Below are 20174 nucleotides of genomic sequence, written 5' to 3'. Positions count from 1 at the left end.
CAAATACCCAAACTACTGTGGATGGCCAATCATGGTGTGTATGGTTGGGCAGGGGAGTAGCAGAGGTATAAAAGGAGGGGCAGACATTGATTCGAGGCTCTAGGGTGGATGCTGCTGTGTCAGCACGCAGGAGCTTGGGTTTGAACTCGAAATAAACTTTGTTAATTCTGCTAAAAAAAAAAAGTTTATTTAGGGGGGTGGGTGGGCAGGGAGAAGGGTGCAACAATGAATGAATGGAATTCCAAAATCGCTGTAGATGGTCATTGAAATGAAAAATAAATAAATGTAATTTAAAAAAAAAAGTTTGTTTACTAGGGAATAGATTAATAGGCTAAGAAGGGCATAAATTATATTGTACAATAAGCTCTATTACTTTATAGTTACCAATGTATCTTCTAAAACCAAAATAAACAAAGCTATCAAGATTATATAATACGTTGGAAGGTAAGTTATGATTCAGAAAAACCAGTAAGGCTTAATTAACTTAGTAAGTGTGCTAAAACCTATCAGTATCAGGTAGAGTTTAAATTACTACAACTTAAAACTTATTTTCATCAAATCAGATATGGGTTAAGTGTGACCCAGTAGCTAAAAGTCTCCTCAATAAAGTTTCTAAGAGAAAGAAGCTGTAGTAACTAAGAGAAAAAGATCTCAATCTCCTATATAGTCCACCAAGATCCAAATGGAATCAGAATTCCTGTCAATTCAGCAAAAGTCCATTGTAAACTGTGTCAACAAATGTCAGTTCTAATTCTACTTAGAGGTTTTCCTAGGTTGATGAAAGGCAAGAGATTGAACTTGGAGTCAGCTGTGAATTCCTGATTTTTCCACCGTTGACTGATTTAGGTCACTCTAATGAGGTTTCTTTTCCACCATTAAAGTTCATCTTATGGTTGCTCTGTCACTCAAAAGTTTGATTAGAAAACAACAACAACAAAAAAAACCCCTATTAGAACCTTCCTATTAAATTTACAATTTGTGAGTGGAAAGCTATGGTTGTAAAAAAAAAATATAGACAAGTATCACTTATACATAGAATGAGACAACAATCAAATAGCCAGTTATTTGTCTATAATTAGTCCTCCAAACCCAATTCAGCACTCTCCTCAAACATGCTCAATGATGAGAGTCATAATAAATTCAAGACAGAAAAGGTTAACAGAAACCTGGCTCGCTCAAAGGGTTGCTGGAGCTAATGGCATTTTCATTACATCCTTTTACAAGTCTTCTCAAGAGTAGGCTTCTCTCCTAAGACAACTTTAGGGACTTTCTAGTTAATTAAAGAACATGTTTAGAAATAACATTTTAGTTATTCATCAAATTGGCAAGAACAAACTGGCAGAGAAATAGGATTAAAAACTCAAGAAAACTTCTTGTCTTAACAGCTGTGGGGCCAAGGAAAAGGAGACGCTCACTCATGGGAGTTATGCAAGTGCCAAGCCTACACTTAAACAAAGTTCTACAAACTCAGAATGAGAAACTCAAGGCTTCACATGCATGTCCCTTTCATTAAAATAGATATCTTGAAAAGCTAGTAATTTTAAAGATGCTTTTTCTCAAGCATTTAAGCATATAGTGACACAGGATTCTGGGGTTAGAAATAAATTTAAAAAATTAACTATGAAGTAAGCATATGGCTTTTTCAAAAGGGGGTGCGACTGGAAATTCATATTAAAAAAATTAAGTTGGATTCATTCATCATACAATAAAAAAATATCAATTCAAACGAGATCACATGTCTAAATAGAAATGAAGAGATAAAATGCTTACAAGACAAAGAATCATGGTTAATAATGGGAAAAGGACTGGAATAGGTATTTTCCTAAAGACAAATGATCAAAAAGTACCCAAGAAGATAAGTAACATCATCTGTCTTTGTTGTATGCACCATCATGTCAGAATCGACCCACAGAAGAATCTTTCAGTGGTTAAGAGAGAGTACATATCATGAGAGATTGTCCACCGTTCTCCTAGTGGAGTGATGAATTCAAATGACATGCCTTCAAGAAAATACAAATCAAACCTCAAAGATATCCCTGCACATCCACTAGGCTGGTAATAACAACCAAGTAATTCCATACCTAAATACATATACACTTAAAAGAAATGAAAACACAGGTCACAAATGAAAAAAAATGAAGAACCTCAAAAATAAAGTCAGTCATGAAAAGTGATTATTATATGAAAATTCTCAGACAAAAAGTGGATTAGTGGTTACCTATGTCTTGGATAACTAGAGGAAATGGGGAGTGACTGTAAATGAATTTCTTACTGGAGTGATGAAAATGTTGTACGTGAACTTCTTACCTCTGTATGGAATTTGTTGTCACACAAATATAATGACGTATTAATTGGTTTGAAAGGCTCAAAGTCAATGTTGACTTTCTTTTCCTTTCCTTCTTCTGTTACAATTGTTCCACAGTAAACAACCAGACCATTTGGAGGTACTGCAAACAACAAACAGTGTCTCTACTTAAAACCACAGCCAATTTCCATCAGTTAGCAGAAAATGTTCCCACAGCCTATCGTCCTTGTCCAACAAGACAGATCATAATTTATAAGAATTTTCTTCATGCCCACCCAGGGACGCAAAATAAAAAAAAAAGAAAGAAAGAAAAATTCACATCTCTCAGAGGCTGAATTCTTCACCCTTTTTAAAATGCAGTAACAAATAGTTAATCTTCAATAAACAGATTTAAGAAAAAGGAAAAAAGTAAAAGTTAAGAGGTAGTGGTGACAGAAGGATGAAGGAAACATAAGTAGGGGACCAAAGTATGCAGCATTCAAGTGGAAAACAGAACCATGGCAGCTAAAAAGAGGAGGAAAATGAACAAGCCCCAGATTACCTTTGTTATAAAGTTTGAGTCTTTGTTGTACAGATGTAATGGCTCCCAGGACTGAAAGGCGGTTGACTCGTGATTTAATGTTAGATGCAGTCCCAAACTCATCTGCTAACATTTTTGCCACTCGTGATATCTGGTCTTTGGGAGGAATGATCAGTGATATCATGCTTGTGCCATTGCTGTAGAAGAAAGAACAATTCATTAGATTAATAACACACAAGTAGACAATGCAAATCCATTCTTGTCATTCTGTAAAGGAAGAGTAAGAGCCAGTATTATTTGAAAATGCACCCAAAGTCAAATACACAATGTTCAAAATATAGTAGCAGTTCTATTATTTGAATAAATGAAATTAGCTATGTAAAGAAGTAAGGCACTTGAAAGGATGTTTGAGGAATATATCATCCCTTCAAAGACAAAGAAGAAAGCCTGGATAAAGGAAAGCTCAAAGGCTGGCACGCAGTGGGTTGAGTGCTCTTCAATATGACAAGATGGTACATAAATTAAAGCATACACACGCTCTAATCTGCTAGTCTCCACCAGATCTTTCTCATTTCCTTTACTCCCTCACCCACCAAATTGTGTAACCCTATTATTTCATCTCTAGCCACACCTGACCCCACTGGATATCCATACATCTTTTTTTTACAATTAAACCAAACAAAACCACACTCTATAAAGACATGATTTGTAAAAGCAAGGTATTGAGAGATTCTGATCAATTCTGGACAGTCAAACAAGTTTCTAGAACTTAAAAATAGGGTCAAAATTTTTAATAACAGAAGAGTGGCCACCAGTCCCTTTTCTCTTAATGAAAGACCATGCATCTCTGGCTCCTCAGATGAAAGATGGGCCATTTCCTCTTATGTATTTTACAGCCTTGGAAATCCAACGGAGGGTCAGTTGTGATTCAACAACAATGAGTCAGACTTGAAACAACCAAAAGTATGTCATCAAAATCTAATAGCCCATTTAAATGTTTGTTGTTATGTGCCTTGGAGTCATTTGCGACTCATAGCGACCCTATGCACAACAGCCCTAAACCCTGCTCTAGCCTGTGCCAATCTCATTGCCTCCGACACACCCATCCTGATTACCCCAGTCACAGAATCAATCCACCTCATAGAGGGTCTTCCCCTCCTGTGCCGTCCCTCCACTCTGCCCAGCATGATGTCCCTCTCCAAAGACCTGTCCCGCCTTACAACATGTCCAAAGTATGTCAGGTGAAGCCCCAGAATCCTTGCCTCCAAGGAGCAGCCTGGTTTAACCCTCTCCAGGATGAATCTATTTGTTTTCTTGGCAGTCCATGGTACATTCAGTACTCTTCTCCAGCACCACAGCTCAAAGGCGTCAATTCTCCTTCTATCCTCCCTAGTCACTGTCCAACTCTCTGATGCATAACAAGTGAGTGCAAAAACCATGGCCTGTATCAGGCGCACCTTAGTCTCCAGAGAGACACCGTTGCTCTTGAGTACTTTAGAGAGGTCCCTAACTGCAGACTTTCCCATCGCAATACGTTTTTTGATTTCCTGGCTACTGGTGCCAAGAGTGTTGACCGTGGAGCCAAGCAAACTGAAGCTGTGAACAATCTCAATCTCTTCACCATCCATCCTGATGCTATCGATTGGTCGAGTGGTGAGAATTTTTGTCTTCTGGACATTGAGCCTCAGTCCATATTGAAGGCTGCTGTCCTTGACCCTCTGCAGTAAGTGCATGAGGTCCTCCTCAGTTTCAGCGAGCAGGGTTGTGTCATCTGCATAATGCAGATTGTTGATAGATCGTCCACCAATCCTAACGCCACGCTTCTCATAGAGCCCAGCCTCTCGGATAATCTGTTCTGCATACAGGTTGAAAAGGTATGGAGACAGGACACATCCCTGGCATACACCCTTCCCAATTTTGAACCATGCAGTGTTGCCCTGCTCTGTTCTGACTACTGCCTCTTGGTCCAAGTATAGGTTTCGCATTGTTGTTGCTGTTATGTGCCGTCGAGTCGCCTGCGACTCATAGGTTTCGCATTAGCATGATTAAATGTTCTGGGATTGCCATTCTTCTCAGAGTCAGCCACAGTTTGTTATGATCCACGCAGTCAAATGCCTTTGCATAATCGATTAAACACAGATAGACATTCTTCTGGTATTCTCTGCTTTCAGCCAAGATCCATCTAATATCAGCAACGATATCCCTAGTACCACGACCCCTTCTAAACCCAGCCTGGACTTCTGGCAGTTCTCTGCTGATGTACTGTTCCAGTCATTTTTGGATAATCTTCAGTAGAATTTTGCTTGCATGTGAAATCAATGATATTGTTCTGTAATTTCCACACTCAGTTGGGTCGCCCTTCTTTGGGATGGGAACAAATATAGATCTCTTCCAGTCAGTTGGCCAAGTGGTTGTTCTCCAGATTTCTTGGCACAACTTGGTGAGCACATCCACAGCAGCATCTGTTAGCTGAAATATGGCAATTGGTATACCATCTATTCCGGGGGCCTTATTTTTTGCTATTTCCTTCAAATCATCTTGAACTTCTGCCTCCATCACCATAGGCTCTGGCTCAAATGCTATTTCATTAAATTCTTCTCTATCTGCCAATTCCTTTTGATACAGTGACTCAGTATATTCCTTCCATCTTCTTTTGATACCTCCTGGATCATTTAAATGTTAGAAAATGAAAAACTACACCAATTTCAAAAAGTATTTATTTTTCCTAATAAAAACAAGATGTCAAAATACCCAGGAAGTTCACAGTATCTCCCCAAGAAGCTGCACTGCAATCCCAGAGGTAAGCAGTTCAAATCTACCAGAGGCTCTGCTGGAGAAGGAGGGCAATCTCCTCCTGTATCAGTCAGACCTGATTTGATGGCACACAAAAAACACACACCAACAAAGCCAATAGATAATATTCCTTAATGTAGACTTTTTTTTCAGGGCACATGATTAAGAAAGAAAGACAACACAAAACAGGAGGAAATTATTTACAAATCATGTATGTGATAAAGAACTTATAGAACCTCTACAAGACACACATAATTGGGGGGAGGGGTGGGCAGGGAGAAAAGTGCAACAATGAATGAACAGAAATCCAAAGTCTCTGTAAACTTTTATTATAATTAATTAAAAAAACCCCATATAATCAGCAGACCTTATTATGCAAAGACACTCAACACTGCTGGTCCTCAGGAAAATACAAATTAATCATAATGAGGTATCACTTCATACACTCTAGGACAGGACAGCTACAATCAACAGACAGTGAATTTGGTGAAAAGGTGGAGAAACTTCAATCTTATTTATGGTCAGTAAGTAACCTTACTGGTCAGAATTTAAAATGATATGGACACTTCAGGAAACTCGTGCTCAGCAATTCTATTTTTAACTATATTTCCAAGAATGAAAATATGTCCAATAAAGACCTATATATGTATATTTAGAACTTTTCTAAAAGTCAAACTCCCCAAACCAGGCAGACTGATACAATTTATTAATACTCACAAAATGAAGTATTATTTGGCCATAAAAAGAATGAAGTATTGATACATGCTACAATATGGATGACTGATGGGATAATATATTAATTAAATATCAATGAGTCTGCTAAAAACAAACCAAAAAAAAACCCACAAGCAAAAAAAGGAAGTTATGGGGAAAATACAGATACTACACAATAGGTTATTTCTTTTATTATACATTTCTTGGTCTCATCAGCTTACTTTAGGGAGGCCAAAGAAAACTGTTTTCCTCAGAAATGTTAATCTGTGCTTACTGAATTAAGAACAAAGTTATTTACAATATTAAAAAGCCTTAAATTATCAGTTTTATGAAGTTAACAAGAAGCAATGGAAATAGAAGAGATAGAAACACAGATATAAAACTAACAGCTCAATAAAAAAACAAAAACAAACAAAAAACCACAAAAACTAACAGCTCAAAATCTGCTCTGACCAGAGCTGAAGGCTGACTTTATTACAATAACTGCCAGTGTAAATGAAGCTGATTTATATCTTGCAGACAAAGGATCTGGTACAAGCCAAGGCATCTTAAGAAATGTGATGTCACTTTGAAAATTGTTTATTATTTAATAAGTCTGTAAGAAAGTTACTTCCTGAGGTTATTTTATAGATCAGGTCATTGAGGGCCATGAGAAGTCTAATAGTTATAATTATTAGTGTCATGGGAGAACAAGTGGGGGCAAAAAAAAAGAGCAATTGGGAAGATTGCCAAGAAGTCTTAACTTCCTCCTAATTACTAAGTTTGCACAGTAGTCCAACATGCCAACTTTAATAGTACAATTTCATATCTCCAGAGTCCAACAGAAACTGGTCAGAAAGTTTGGAAAGCAGGGTACACAATATTAAGTGTAATGGACTTAGGTTCTAAGTGACTAGTAAGAAAAAAGAACAGAAATGAATGGAATAGTAAATAAAAGTGCAACAAGTCCCAATACTGGCTTTGCAATTCTGTTTTAAGTATGAAAATATGGACCAGGTCATAGAAAATTCATTACATAGGAGCTCTGGTGACCTAGTGGCAAGAAGCTGCACTGCAATCCCAAAGGTGGATGGTTTGAATCCACCAGATGCTCTGCTGGAGGAGGGGAAATCTCCTGTACCAGCTGGATCCAATTTGACGGTACCCCAAATTAAAAATAAATAAATAAAAATTAAAAAAAATTCATTACATAGTAAAATTCACAACTGTGCACCATGGTGTTTCTTTTTTCCTCAGTATATACACTGAAAATGAGACTTTGTCTCTAGAAATTTCTCTTAGAGGTAAATTCCACAGGTTTTGCAGATCTGTTTTCTTTACAATCAGACAAGTTGGCTATCCAGTCTTTTCCACCACTAAAAACAGTCTTAGATTGTCAGCTGACTGTCAGCTCTAAAACTATATACCTTTGTGATGTTGTTGTACATTGCTGCTGAGTTGGAGCCAACTCATGGCTGACCTTCCAGTGGGTTTTCAGAGGTTTTAAATTGCATGGAAGGACACTGTCCATCTTTCTCCCATGGAGCAGTTGGTGATCTGGAATCGCCCATCTCTGGTTTGGAACTGTAACATTTTCCCCAATAAACTAAACTAAAAGTTGATCAAAAGTACACTGGAGATTATGGCGTGTGCTCTGCTGCCACCCCTTGGAAAGTGAAGCAAGTAATTCTGCAAAATCAGAGAATGAAGGAAATTTATGCAGCTTAAGCTGTCATCACTAACAAGCAGAATGGTAACACAAAGCTGCTTCCAAGATACATTTCATATAAAAACCACCTGACCTAGTTATTTCTTTGGCCACATTCATGTTATCTATTACCATCATTAAAATCTGCTAACATGGTCAAAAACAGTATTGACAAGATTGATTTGCTTGCACATATTTGTTTTTCTATTTTTTATTATTAATTTTAATGAAAGTTTACAGACTTTGGATTTCCATTCATTCATTGTTGCACTTTTCTCCCTACCCACCCCTCCCCAGTTCGCTTCTCTTTGAAAAGTAAAAGAAGAATTCTTTCATTGTTATACAATCCCTCCCATGTCCACTCCACTATGCAGCCTTCCTTCTGGAATCCTGTCATGACAGTAATACCTAATCATATATCCCTTTTAAATAGTTCTCTCCATCTGTTTCAATGCTCTATAATTATATTTATCCCATCTTTCTCAGTCTCTCTGCAACCCCAATGTCAGACCCATTTTACAAAAATGGTATTATGCAGTATTTGTCCTCTTGTGACTGAGATATTTCATTCAGCATGTCCTCCAGGATCATCCATTTTGTATAGTATTTCATGAGTTCCTCATTTTTCAATGCAGCATAGTATTCCATTGTGTGAATATACCACAGCTTTTCTATCCCTTTGTTTGTTGATGGACAGTTAGGTTGTTTCCAACTCCTTGCTATTAAGAACAAAGCTGCAATAAACATTGGATGTGCATAGATCTGCTTGGGAGGCAGTTATGGTCTCTTTGGGGTATATTCCCAGTAGTGGAATTGCTGGGTCAAATGGTATTTCTATTTGCAACTTTTTGAAGAAGTGTCATACTGCCTTCCATAGTGATTGCACTATTTTACATGCCCACCAACAGTGAATAAGGGTTCCAGTTTCACCACAACCTTGCCAGCATTTGTTGTTTGCTGTTCTGTTAAATTTTGCTATTCTTACTGGGGTGAGATGATATAACTGTTTTGATTTGCATCTCAGAGAGCTAGGGTTTGTGAACATTTCTTCATGTGTTTGTTTGCCATCTGAATGTTTTCTTTGGTGAAGTGTCTGTTCATGCAACTGGGTTGTTTACCTTTATCTTGCTGTGGTGCTCGAGTATTTTATAAATTCTAGATCTAAGTCCTTTTTCTGACATGTCATTACCAAGTATTTTTTCCCAGTCCCATTCATCTATTTTATCCTCTCCTGGCTGTAGATTTTCTTCTTCTCTCTTTTTTAAAAAAATTAATTTTAATGAAAGTTTACAGGGACTTAGGGTTTCTAGTCATTCACTGTTACACTTTTCTTCCTGCCTGGTTGTACATTTTTTTAAAAATTTTTATTTTATTATTTTGTGTGCGTGTACCGTCAAATTGGCTCTAACTGGTACAGGAGGAGATGGCCTCTCCTTCTCCGGCAGAGCATCTGGTGGGATTGCAGTGCAGCTTGTTGCCACTAGGCCACCAGAGCTCCCCACACATCTTTCAGGATGCTTGGAAGACTGTTTAAGTTGTGGATTAGGACTTCTAGAGTTCTTCCAAGCTTTTCTTTAATGAGCTTGCGCACATCTGTGTATTGTCCGCATAATATTATTTTCTTTTCACAGAAATTTTTCCCAACAAGGGCAAAGTATCTAGAAACTGGGGATAAAAAAACTGCCTAAAACACCACAAAAATCAAAACCAGTAACAGCGATCCAAAACAGCAAAGTTCAACACAACAGTAAACAGCAAATGTGGGTGGGGTAATGGTGTGGAGACCCTGGAACTCTATATACTGCCAGTAGGACTATAAGATAATGCAAACACTATGGAAAGCAATTTGGTACTTTCTTACAATCTACAAGACTTTTAGGCAGACCAGCAAGATGAACAGACATGGAGAGGTGAAACCTGTGACCACAGATTTGGCAGACTTTATTTCTACATTCATATTACAGTTGTGGTTGTCACTGCTGGTGTCTGATGAGTCAGAACCGACCCAATGTTGATCCTCCAGTGAGTTTTCAGAGACAGAATAGTTGCACAGTAGTGCCCATCCTTCTCTCATGGAGCAATTGGTGGATCTGAACTGTGTGCCTTTGGGATTGCAGTGCAGCTTCTTGCCACCAAAGCTTCTGACACAACTTATATTACAGCATAAACTGTAAATATATCTGTGGGTGTAACAAGCCAACAGGAGGCAAAACTATGTAAACTTCTGAATTATAACCAAATACTCCAAGGAAATGAATTGCTGATCCTTAGGGTCTTACAATCATAGTTATCAAAGTCAAATAACTGGTCCATAAAGGCAATGTTCTACATCCTTCTTTGAGAAATAGTGACTGGGGTCCTAAGGTTGCAAGCAACCATCAGAGGCACAACTATTGGTCTCTACCAGCCCAGAATAAAGAGGGGGATGCGTGTGTAAAGCAAAGATGTACAAAAAACAGTCCAAACACTAATAATGAACCATTCCTTCAACTTTATCCTGACAGCAGAAGAACTAGAGAGCACTTGACCACCACCACTGAGGACAGCAGAAGGTTCTGGAAGGTGGAGGAAATGCTGAGCAAAACAAAAAAAATCCATATAAACGGTCAAGCTTACTGGTCTGAAAGAGACTGTTTAAAGGCCTGAGACATGGTCCTTAGGCACCCTTCAGACCTGGAACCAAATAAACTCACCCCAACACCTCCTCCCCTAGGAATACAACTTACAGTCAAATAACACCAGGAGGCATTCACCCTTAATATAAACAATTGTATAATGTTAAAGGGCAGCATAAGCCAACAGACAAAGCCTGGAAGGTAAGAAGGGATTAAGACAGGATTAATAGAAATGAAGATCACAGGGAGGAAGTAGGAAGAGTGTGGTTACATTGTGGGTACTGCAATGACTGCCATAAAAACGTGTATGAAATAGAACGGAAAGCCAATTTGTGAACTTTCATTCAAACAACAATTTAAAAAACCTGTTATACTGCCAAAGTAGGTTTTCTAAGCCTTTTACAGCAACCACATTGTAGCGTTCCTGGCTTATTTTCTGTCTAATTCTAAGATGTATTATCTTTCCTGTCTCAAGTCAGATAGCTTGCTATTCTCTGTACATGTTCCCAACTTTTATGAACAGACCAATTCCTCTCACCCAGGTGTTTCCTCACCAATCAATAATATTAAGTAAGAACAGTTAAATTAACAAAAATAGCAACATAAACTCCAAAAACCAAAACATGCTCTTTTTACAGTTGATGTTTTTTGAGGTCTATTTGCAGGCAGCCAAATGCAACAAACTTTTCTTTGTCCATTAACTTACATTAAGAAGTTTTAAAAGAATTTCTATGATAATTATTTTTTATGGTTGTCTAAAGCTTGTTAAACTACAGAGCACGGAAGAGGAAAGAAATCTGCTCTGAGAAGGGATAAAAGCAAGGGGCAAGTACATCTTCCAAGTCTAGATTGCAACCTGTTTGTTCTTCATGCAGAGATGTCAATTCACGTCCAGGCAAGAAAAAAACCAAAACCAAGTAACAAACAAAAAAACTCACAATATGAGAGAATACTGAGGGCAAGCAATTGTAAACAAAGACTTTACTAGCTTATGCTTGCTTTTAGAACAACAATTCTAGAGATGTGCATATCCCAGAGGCTCTTAATCTTCTGGAACCCAGGGAGCCTTTCTCAAATGAACTTGGTTTTTAAAAAGCTGACATGCTTTGATTTACAGAGTAGTTTCCTAGGAGACAGAACCAGCAAAGAGGGAATCAGGAGGGGATGGGATGAAAGGGGGCTCCAGGAGTAACAAGAGATAAAAGCTCAGAGCTGAGGAGAGAACAGACTCTAAACCCCAGAACATAGAAAAGTTTGAGCCTTTAAGTGAGATGCTGGGACAAAGCAGGTGAACACAAAATGCCTGAAGGAATGCCTCTGAGGAGGAGCATGATATGGAGGGCAAAGCAATTATTTCACATAAGTAGAAAGGCCAAGATTTTACAAACATATCTGTAGGCAACATTACTGCAGAGTGCCAAGAGAGATATTAACACATTCAAATACACATAATACTGTGAACAGGAAAGTAGTGAAGACATTTATGAACACATAGCCTTATACAAGTCTATTTGACTCAAACTATATGCAAAAGCTTATCTTTCATTAACTTCCCTGTGAATCTCTCCCAATTTCATGTGGCGGGGAAGAGAGGAGACATGTGACACACCTAATTTTTAAAAACTGCCTTTTTTTAGTAAGACACTTTTGATGAAGAAAAGCTGTCTTTAGACATTATATGACAATTAACAACCTGGAACAAGCGCATTATAAAGTGAACTGGGGGAGGGGGGAAGGAAAAGTTTATCAATGAAAACTCAACCTTTAACTTTCCTTAACATCACAATTAACAAAAAAAAAAAAAAAAGGATATTTTCTAACTTTGGATGTTTGATATTATATTAGCTTTAATACAAGCAGGTTAAAGATTTTCTAAACAAGACAAACACCCTCCCCACTAAGGCTACCTCATTCTAAGAGAAGTTGTTAGACCAGTTTGTGTAAATACTAAAATAAAAATAAGGAAGCAGACTATCTCATGTTCAAGGAGAAAACAACCCCCTACAGGAGAATAAGACATAAAGCTCTCACTAAAAGTTCCTGGCTACACAAACTATCATTAAAAATTTTAATAGTTTTCATCCAGTCTTTTGTTTTATCATTATACCCCCTTTCCCAAACCAAAAGGCTCTCTCATTCAGGAAGCTCTGGTGAATCATGCAATAGTTTACATGTAGTTGGTAAAACTGGAGGTAACAAGGCACAACAGAGAATAATATTCTCTGCAAATCTCCCAAGTCTTTTTCCTTTTCCCTCAGATTCATTCTTGGTCTCACCAGTTTTAGGGACGGTTTCCCAAGTGAAACATCATTTGTCAGTGCTTCCACCCAAAGGACACACTTCTGAGAAACAAAACAGCTGTGAGACAGGAGGACCAGTAGTTGTAAATAGACTAATTAAATCTGGACCAAAAAGCCTCAGGAAGGATGAGAATTTAAAGAAACAGCTGACAGTTTCCTCTTCCCTTACTCTCAAAAACAGACTACAGACAGGAACAGTTCCTCTAACAGTGAGCTATTTATAGTTACACGAATTTTCAATACTGAACTAGTCACTAAGGAGTTAGTGTTGAGTGAGGGCTATAGCAGTAAGAATGAACAAGTAAATAATATTTGGGCACCTTCTGATGATGAAAAATCCTGCAAAGATCTTATTAAGGTTTATCACTGACACTGACAATGAGAGTTCTGGTGGTCTAGTGATTGAGGAGTTTTGCTGCCAGCCCACAGGAAGGCAGTTGAAATGCAACAGCTTTTCCACGGAGACAATCTCCTCCAAAGTAAATGACTGCTTCTGAAAACCCGCGAGAGGCTCAGCTCTAGGATGGTTCTGACTTGATGGTACACAACAAAAATCACTGACAATCAGTATATTTGAAAATGGACAGTAATGAACTAAAAAAGAAAATCTGGTCCCGTATGTCTGTCCGTGCAGGTTTCTATAACATGTAAACAAAAATAAATGCTCAAATACAAACAAAAGATTTCCCCTTTTCTTCACTCTGATTCAATGTGGTGGTGGTTGGTGGTGAAATACGCTTTAGTTTTCCAATACTAATGTAGTCTGTAAGAGCTGGTGGCCTAGTGGTTAAGAACCTGAGCTGCAATCCCAAAGGTATGAAATTTGCTCCTTGGAAGGATGGGCAGTCTTGTTCTGTGTAATTTTTTTTGCCTATGAAATCCTGCTGAGGGTCTGCTATGAGTTGGTTGCAACACAAGGGCCCACCACCACCACCTGTAAAGAGCTCTGGTGACAAAAGTGAGTGAATATAGTATTGAGCTGCACTTCTGCTGAGTCGGAACCAATTCATAGCTAACCCTCTAGCATGACTTACAGTCTCTTAAAAACCCACTAAGAGGTCCAATTTGATATCTGATTTGACGGTACAAACAAAAAATTAAAAAAAAAAAGTTGCCGTCCAAACAGACACATGAAGAAATTCTCCAAATCACTGGCAATAAGAGAGATGCAGATCACAGTGAGGTACCATCTCACTCTAGTACCAGTGGTAAAGTTTAACAGGGCAACAAGTAATAAATATTGGAGAGATGGGGCAAGAAAGGAACTCCTATACATTGTTGGTGGGACTATAAAAGGGTGCAGCCATTTTGGAAGGCAGTTTGGCACTTCCTCAAAAAGCTGAACATATAAATTCCCTTTGACCCAGCTATTCCACTACTTGGAATTTACCCAGGGAATATGAGAACTGAGGCACAAACTTAGATTTGTACACCAATGTTCAGCAGCATTATTCACCACTGCAAGAACATGGAAATAGCCCAAATGTCCAACCACAAAAGAATGGATTGAGAAATTATGGTCCGTTCACACAATGAAATATTATGCAGCACAGAGGAGCAATAACTCTGTAACCTAACTTGGGAGGGACTGGAGAGCATTATGCTGAGTGAACTCAGTCCCACAAGGATAAATATTGTACAAAACCATTATTGTAGAATGAGTATAAGGATCCAGGAGGGGTGGGAGAGGCTGGAAGCAGAGGGATGTTGATGTGCAGGGGGAGGGGGAAATGAATCACTGGCTTGTACAATTTGATGGGGGGGAGGTGAGGGAAATGAAAGAATTTGTTTAAATTTGTATTCGAGTTTTGTAAATAAACTGGGGGAGGGGGAGAGAGGAAAACAGCAAGGCCAGGGAAAAAAAGTTGCTGTCATTTATTTACACCACCACACTAAATTGACAGCTCAGGGATACCCAACTTTTATCAGATAAAACACTCCCCATCAAATGCCCTTTCATTTATTTCCCATCCACTTGTAAATAATGTAATATTTACTTATGTTAGGACAAGAATATTTAGATACTGACTACTACCTCTATATAGTTGAGGGAGCTCTGGTGGCTTAGTGGTAAGGAGGTGCACTGTCTACCCAAAGGCAGTTCAAATCCACCAGCTGCTCCATTTACACCTCTAAAAACCTGCTGGGAGGTTATACATGTTCCAACTTGATGGTATATGACATCATCTCTGTTAGCTGGGACTTAAAGAGACCATAATGCCAAAGAAGGTTTCACAATATTTGATGACTGGGTAGTGTTACTCTCAGCCAGATAATTTCTGGGAAAGTAGAAGTTAAGAGTATGATATGGACCACCAGATCAAAAGCAATCAGTTTTCCCCCAATTTCTACTAAATTCCAAACCTGTACATTATTCACAGATGGTTTTCTATTTTCTTTCTTCCACTAAGTGCACAAAGCTAAGCTTAAACTTTGACACAAGGATCTTTTTTATAAGGGTTTAATAAGAGAAAGAGGTTTAATAAAAAATGGTTAAGACTCAAGCAGATATGAAATGATGGCCCGATTACATCATTTTACTGACAGCAACCTTGGACCTCAGTTTTACCATTATTGGATAAGCCAAGCCAAACCCCACTCTCATTGAGCTGATTTTGACACACAACAAACTTACAGGGTTTTGGAGACTATGAATTGCCTCATACTTCTCTCAAAGTATGATTGATAGGTTTGAACCTCTAACTTTCTGGTTAGTAGTCAAACATTTCAAGCATTGTGCCACCAAGAGTTCTTGTTATTATAGGACTGGTAAAATCTGGTAACAGGAATCAACCAAAGAAAGAAACAAAAAGCCCCTACAATCCAAAGTATGGCTCTTAATGATTTTATTTATTTATTTTTTTTGGTCTTAAGGGAGAACTAGAGATTCAGTTGCTCCTATAAATATTTACATTATATAAAAACTTGCATGACTACCTCCTACATTTGCATTTATCTAACAAACTTAGTGACATGGAGTTGATTCCACTCACAGTGACTCCCCACTGGATTTTCAAGGACATAAATCATAATGGGATGAGACCATCTTTCTCCCTCCAAACAGCTGGTGGATTTAAACAGAGACTTAAAAGTCTTTTAATTAGCAATGCAACACTCTACTGACTACCCAAACAGTTTCTTGTGTTTAATATTCTACTATAAGCTTGGTCACGTCTATCTAATTAGCAACTTCAAATGGGCCTGTGATGTGACTTAAGCTTTTTCCTTCCCAAGTATCAACCAACCAATAAGACACTAGGCTCTTAAAACACGGCTTTTTTTTTTTTAAAAAAGGTTTCTTAACACGTTGCCACAAATGACAGTAATACATAGGGAAAAAAAGTTTCTAAGCATGGTTGTCAATTTAAAAGTGTGTGGCAAAGTTTTAATCTTCTTGAGAGCTGAGATCATTTTATTGTCTACTGGGGGTTCTAACACTGGCTAAATGAATAGTTCATTTTACATAAAAAAGAAAAATAAAAAATTTATTTTAAACTATTAAAGAATATTAATTAAAAACTTTGCTAATTCTTGGACAGATACTATACGTGAAAATGCCTATGTGAGTCTGCCTTCACACCATTATAAAGAACTTGAGAGAGTTGTGCTAACTACAAAGACAGAGATCTCTAGCAGTTCAAATACACCAAAAGCTCTGAGAAAGAAAAATGTTAACTCTTCCCATGCAACTGACAACTTTGGACAACAGATGGAGAGGTAGCTATGAATTGGTTCTGACTGGAAAGCCCTGGAAAATCACACCACTACAAATGCCCGACAGCTAGCCTTTTACGATAGTAACACCGTTGAATGTTTTTGATTTTGACAGACTTGGCATATCCTTATCTTGATGCCTCTCACCTTCTCTGTAGACTGGGGCAGGTGAAGCTCCTTTTTGTTAATATAGTAAAGATCAAGATTTGATACCCTGAGATGTTAAAATCATCCCTACCCTAGGAAACTGAAGAACTCAACAAGTCTCTATTTTTCAGGAGAAAGTCTACAAAACTTGGTGTTTTATCAAAAGCAGTAGGATTGTTCAGTCACCTAAAATGTTCAAACCAAGCAGAACACTACTTTCTCTAAATTTATAGGCATTTGCCTATAATTTAAAAAGAGAAAGATTAAACAGCAATCATAACCAGTACTAGAGACTTAACAACATTGACTATAAGAAACAAGAGGGTATTACTGGCACTTGCAATTCTATCTTAAGTCTTTCTGGCCACTGTGGAAATATTTTTCATATGAAACAACCATACACTTCATGTTAATGTTTCTAATACACAGATGAGATTCTAGGGAGGGGTTTGGGAACAAGCAGTTTCCCTTAACAATGCTCATTAAGAAACAAACATGTTCACCATCAACAAACGAATGGATAGAGAAGCTCTGGTATATTCACACAATGTAATACTACACCGTATTGAAAAACAAGGAACTATGCAATATTATTCCAAATGGGTGACCCTGGAGAACATTATGCTGAGTGAAATATCTCAGTCACACAAAAAGACAAATACTGCATAGCACGACTGTTGTAGAATGGGACTGACATCAGGGTTGGGGTAAGACTGAGGAAAATTGGATAAATTATGTATACTGCACTGAAACAGATGAGGAAGAGAACTGTTTAAAAGCGATATACGATTGAGTATTATGGTTATGACAAGAGTCCAGAATGAAGGTTGCATAGTGGAGTGTACTTGGGAGGGATTGTATACCAATGAAAGAGTTTTTTTTTACTTTACAGAGAGAGGAGAGAACTGGGAGGGGAGGGGTGGGCAGGGAGAAAAGTGCAACAATGAATGAATGAATGGAAATCCTAAATCTCTGTAAACATTCATTAAAATTCATTAAAAAAAAAAAAAGAAATAAACATGTTCAAGAATCCAGAATTTTCCTTGGGTAGATTTGCAAATAGCATGCCTGTTTCCTTTTATCTTTGCTTCTGGGTCTCATCACACCTGCTCCCTCTAGTAAATGGCAAATCTACTTAAACAAGAGTCCTGTTTTGGTTGTTTTTTTTCCCCAAGAGTCCTCTTTACAGAATGGAATGGAAGTTATTTCTACTCAGCAAAAGAAAGGCTAATCAAAAAGCCAGGCAGTGTGGTTTAAGTGTTAAGATAACAGGCTTTGAGATCAGAAAAATGAGAACGAAAACTGGCAAAACCCCACATTAGGCTGTATGTACTATTAGAATTTCTTCATCCATGAAATAGCAGTAATATCTTGGGAGATACCAATGTCAAATGGCAAAACACTGTGGTGAGTAGCCACGGAGGTCTTTCTCTACCAAGAGGAAAGAAAGAAGGCATTGAAAAGACTGAAGGACCACACAGACCACAGCTTCTGCAGTCTGCTGTGCAGAAATACTAGATGGTGCCCTGCTGCTACTAACACTGTTCTATTAGGACTACGGAAGGTCCAAGATAAAAAGAAAAATGTAGAACACCACTCAATCACAAAAACCTGTTGAGTGCAGCCCACGGTGAATTACGCCACTAACTAAAAGGCTGCATTGTCACCAGCAGCTCCAATTCCAATGGGTAGTCTCCTCCCATTACAGTTTATACTCTCAGAAAACTGAGAGGTTACTGTGAGTTGGCAGCAAGAGGGTGAGGCTTACTGGTCAGTTAGAGATTGGAGAACTTGAGATGGTGACCCTAGACAGCTTTCAAACCTCAAAATGAACCTGCCCTGGGACATGCCTACATAGTGAACAAAACACTTGTGAAATATGAATGTCTCAAAACAATTACCCTTGTGATCAAAGGGGTGGCATTTGCCCTCAGACAGAACTCAGAGGGCAGGAAGAGGTAAGAAAGACAAGTGAATGGAGCAAAGAACTCAGGGATGAGGTGGGAAGTGTACTAAACACTGAAGAAAACTGCAATTTATGCTACAAAATGGGTATCAATTGTTGAATGGATAACTATAATCCAAACTACACACACACACACACACACACGTTGAATGGATAACTATAATCCAAACTACACACATACACATACACACACACACACACACACACACACACACACTCTCTCTCTCTCTCTCTCTCTCTCTCTCTGCCATTAGTCTACTTCAGAAAACCCAGGTTCATTATTTGGCTAAACACATCTTAGCAATGAACCTCTAATTCTAATAATCTTTCCCAAGGATTCCCCATTCTCAAGTAGAGTCAAAGGGCAAGAAAATGCCAGAAAATGGGGATATCCTGGGGAAAGAAGTTCAGTTAAAAATAGCATAGGTAGTAAGGAGTTAAACTCTGGGGATTAAAAGTAAGTATACTTTTATTCCTTGAAAACTGAAGTTATTTAGACCAAAAGGTAAACTTGTACCGTTCAGTCCCACAAATGTGACCAACAGGGCACATATGTACAAGTCTTATTTATTCTCATAGTTCACCAACCATCAACCAAAACCCTACATGAAGCTCATGAATCTAATTTTAGGTCAACTAGCTTTTCATTGTGAAATTATATTTTAATTTCAAAGTTGCAAACCAGTTAACAGCTTTGGTACATCAATACTATTGATACAATATCAGCCAAATAATACATTCAAAGCAACATTTTCTCTGGACTCTCCCTGCCACAGTTCAGACTCAATCATGAGTTTACAACATAAACTGCATGGGAGAAGAATGCTCATTTTTCTTCCACAGAGGGCTGGTAGACCTAAATTGCTAGAGAAGCACAGCCTTTGTGTTAGTAGCCCAATTCTCCCCAGCCTACACCAGCAGAGTTCCCTTTTTCTTGACTACTGTTGTGGTTACATGCCATATAGCTGACTGTAATTCATGGTGACTTTATAAACAAACAATGGAAATGAAACTTGCCCTATCCTGGGCCATCCTCACCATCTCACACTTGAGCTCACTGACAGATTAACTTATCGAAGGTCTTACTCTCTCACATTGATTCTTTCACCTTTTCAAGCATGATGGTATTTTTTCAAGGACTGGCCCTTTCTAACATGCCCAAAGTATGTGAGACCATCCTTGCGTCTGAGTGCATTGGTTTCATTTTCTCCAAGACAGATCTCTACTAGATTATATAGCTATCTGTATAAAAAGGGGGCCTGGAGGCAATTTGTTAACAGAATCCACTTAGAGGCTGGCTCTATCTGAGAAAAATCTACCAATCCGCTTTTGTAAAAATGACAGCTTAGAAAACTCAGTTCTACTATAACAGATCAAAACTGTTATGGATCAGAATTAACTCAATGGCACCTA

The 20174-nt window shown here is 38.1% G+C and overlaps 1 protein-coding gene across 1 annotated transcript in view; it reads right to left on the bottom strand.

Moving 5' to 3' along the window:
* ETF1 (eukaryotic translation termination factor 1) overlaps positions 1–20174 on the bottom strand; it is a 58927-nt gene that overhangs the window by 31733 nt on the left and 7020 nt on the right. Inside the window, exons 2-3 of the mRNA XM_006903086.1 lie at positions 2847–3022; positions 2308–2447 (exon numbers count right to left, since the gene is read on the bottom strand). Coding sequence (XP_006903148.1) covers positions 2308–2447; positions 2847–3022 — 316 coding nt within the window. The remainder of the gene's footprint in view (positions 1–2307; positions 2448–2846; positions 3023–20174) is intronic.

Source organism: Elephantulus edwardii, unplaced genomic scaffold (genome assembly GCF_000299155.1).
Source record: "Elephantulus edwardii isolate Elephantulus edwardi_28Jun2011 unplaced genomic scaffold, EleEdw1.0 scaffold00507, whole genome shotgun sequence".
Lineage (NCBI taxonomy): Eukaryota > Metazoa > Chordata > Mammalia > Macroscelidea > Macroscelididae > Elephantulus > Elephantulus edwardii.
Note: the sequence above shows the minus strand (reverse complement) of the source record. Positions and strands in the feature narration are given on the sequence as shown.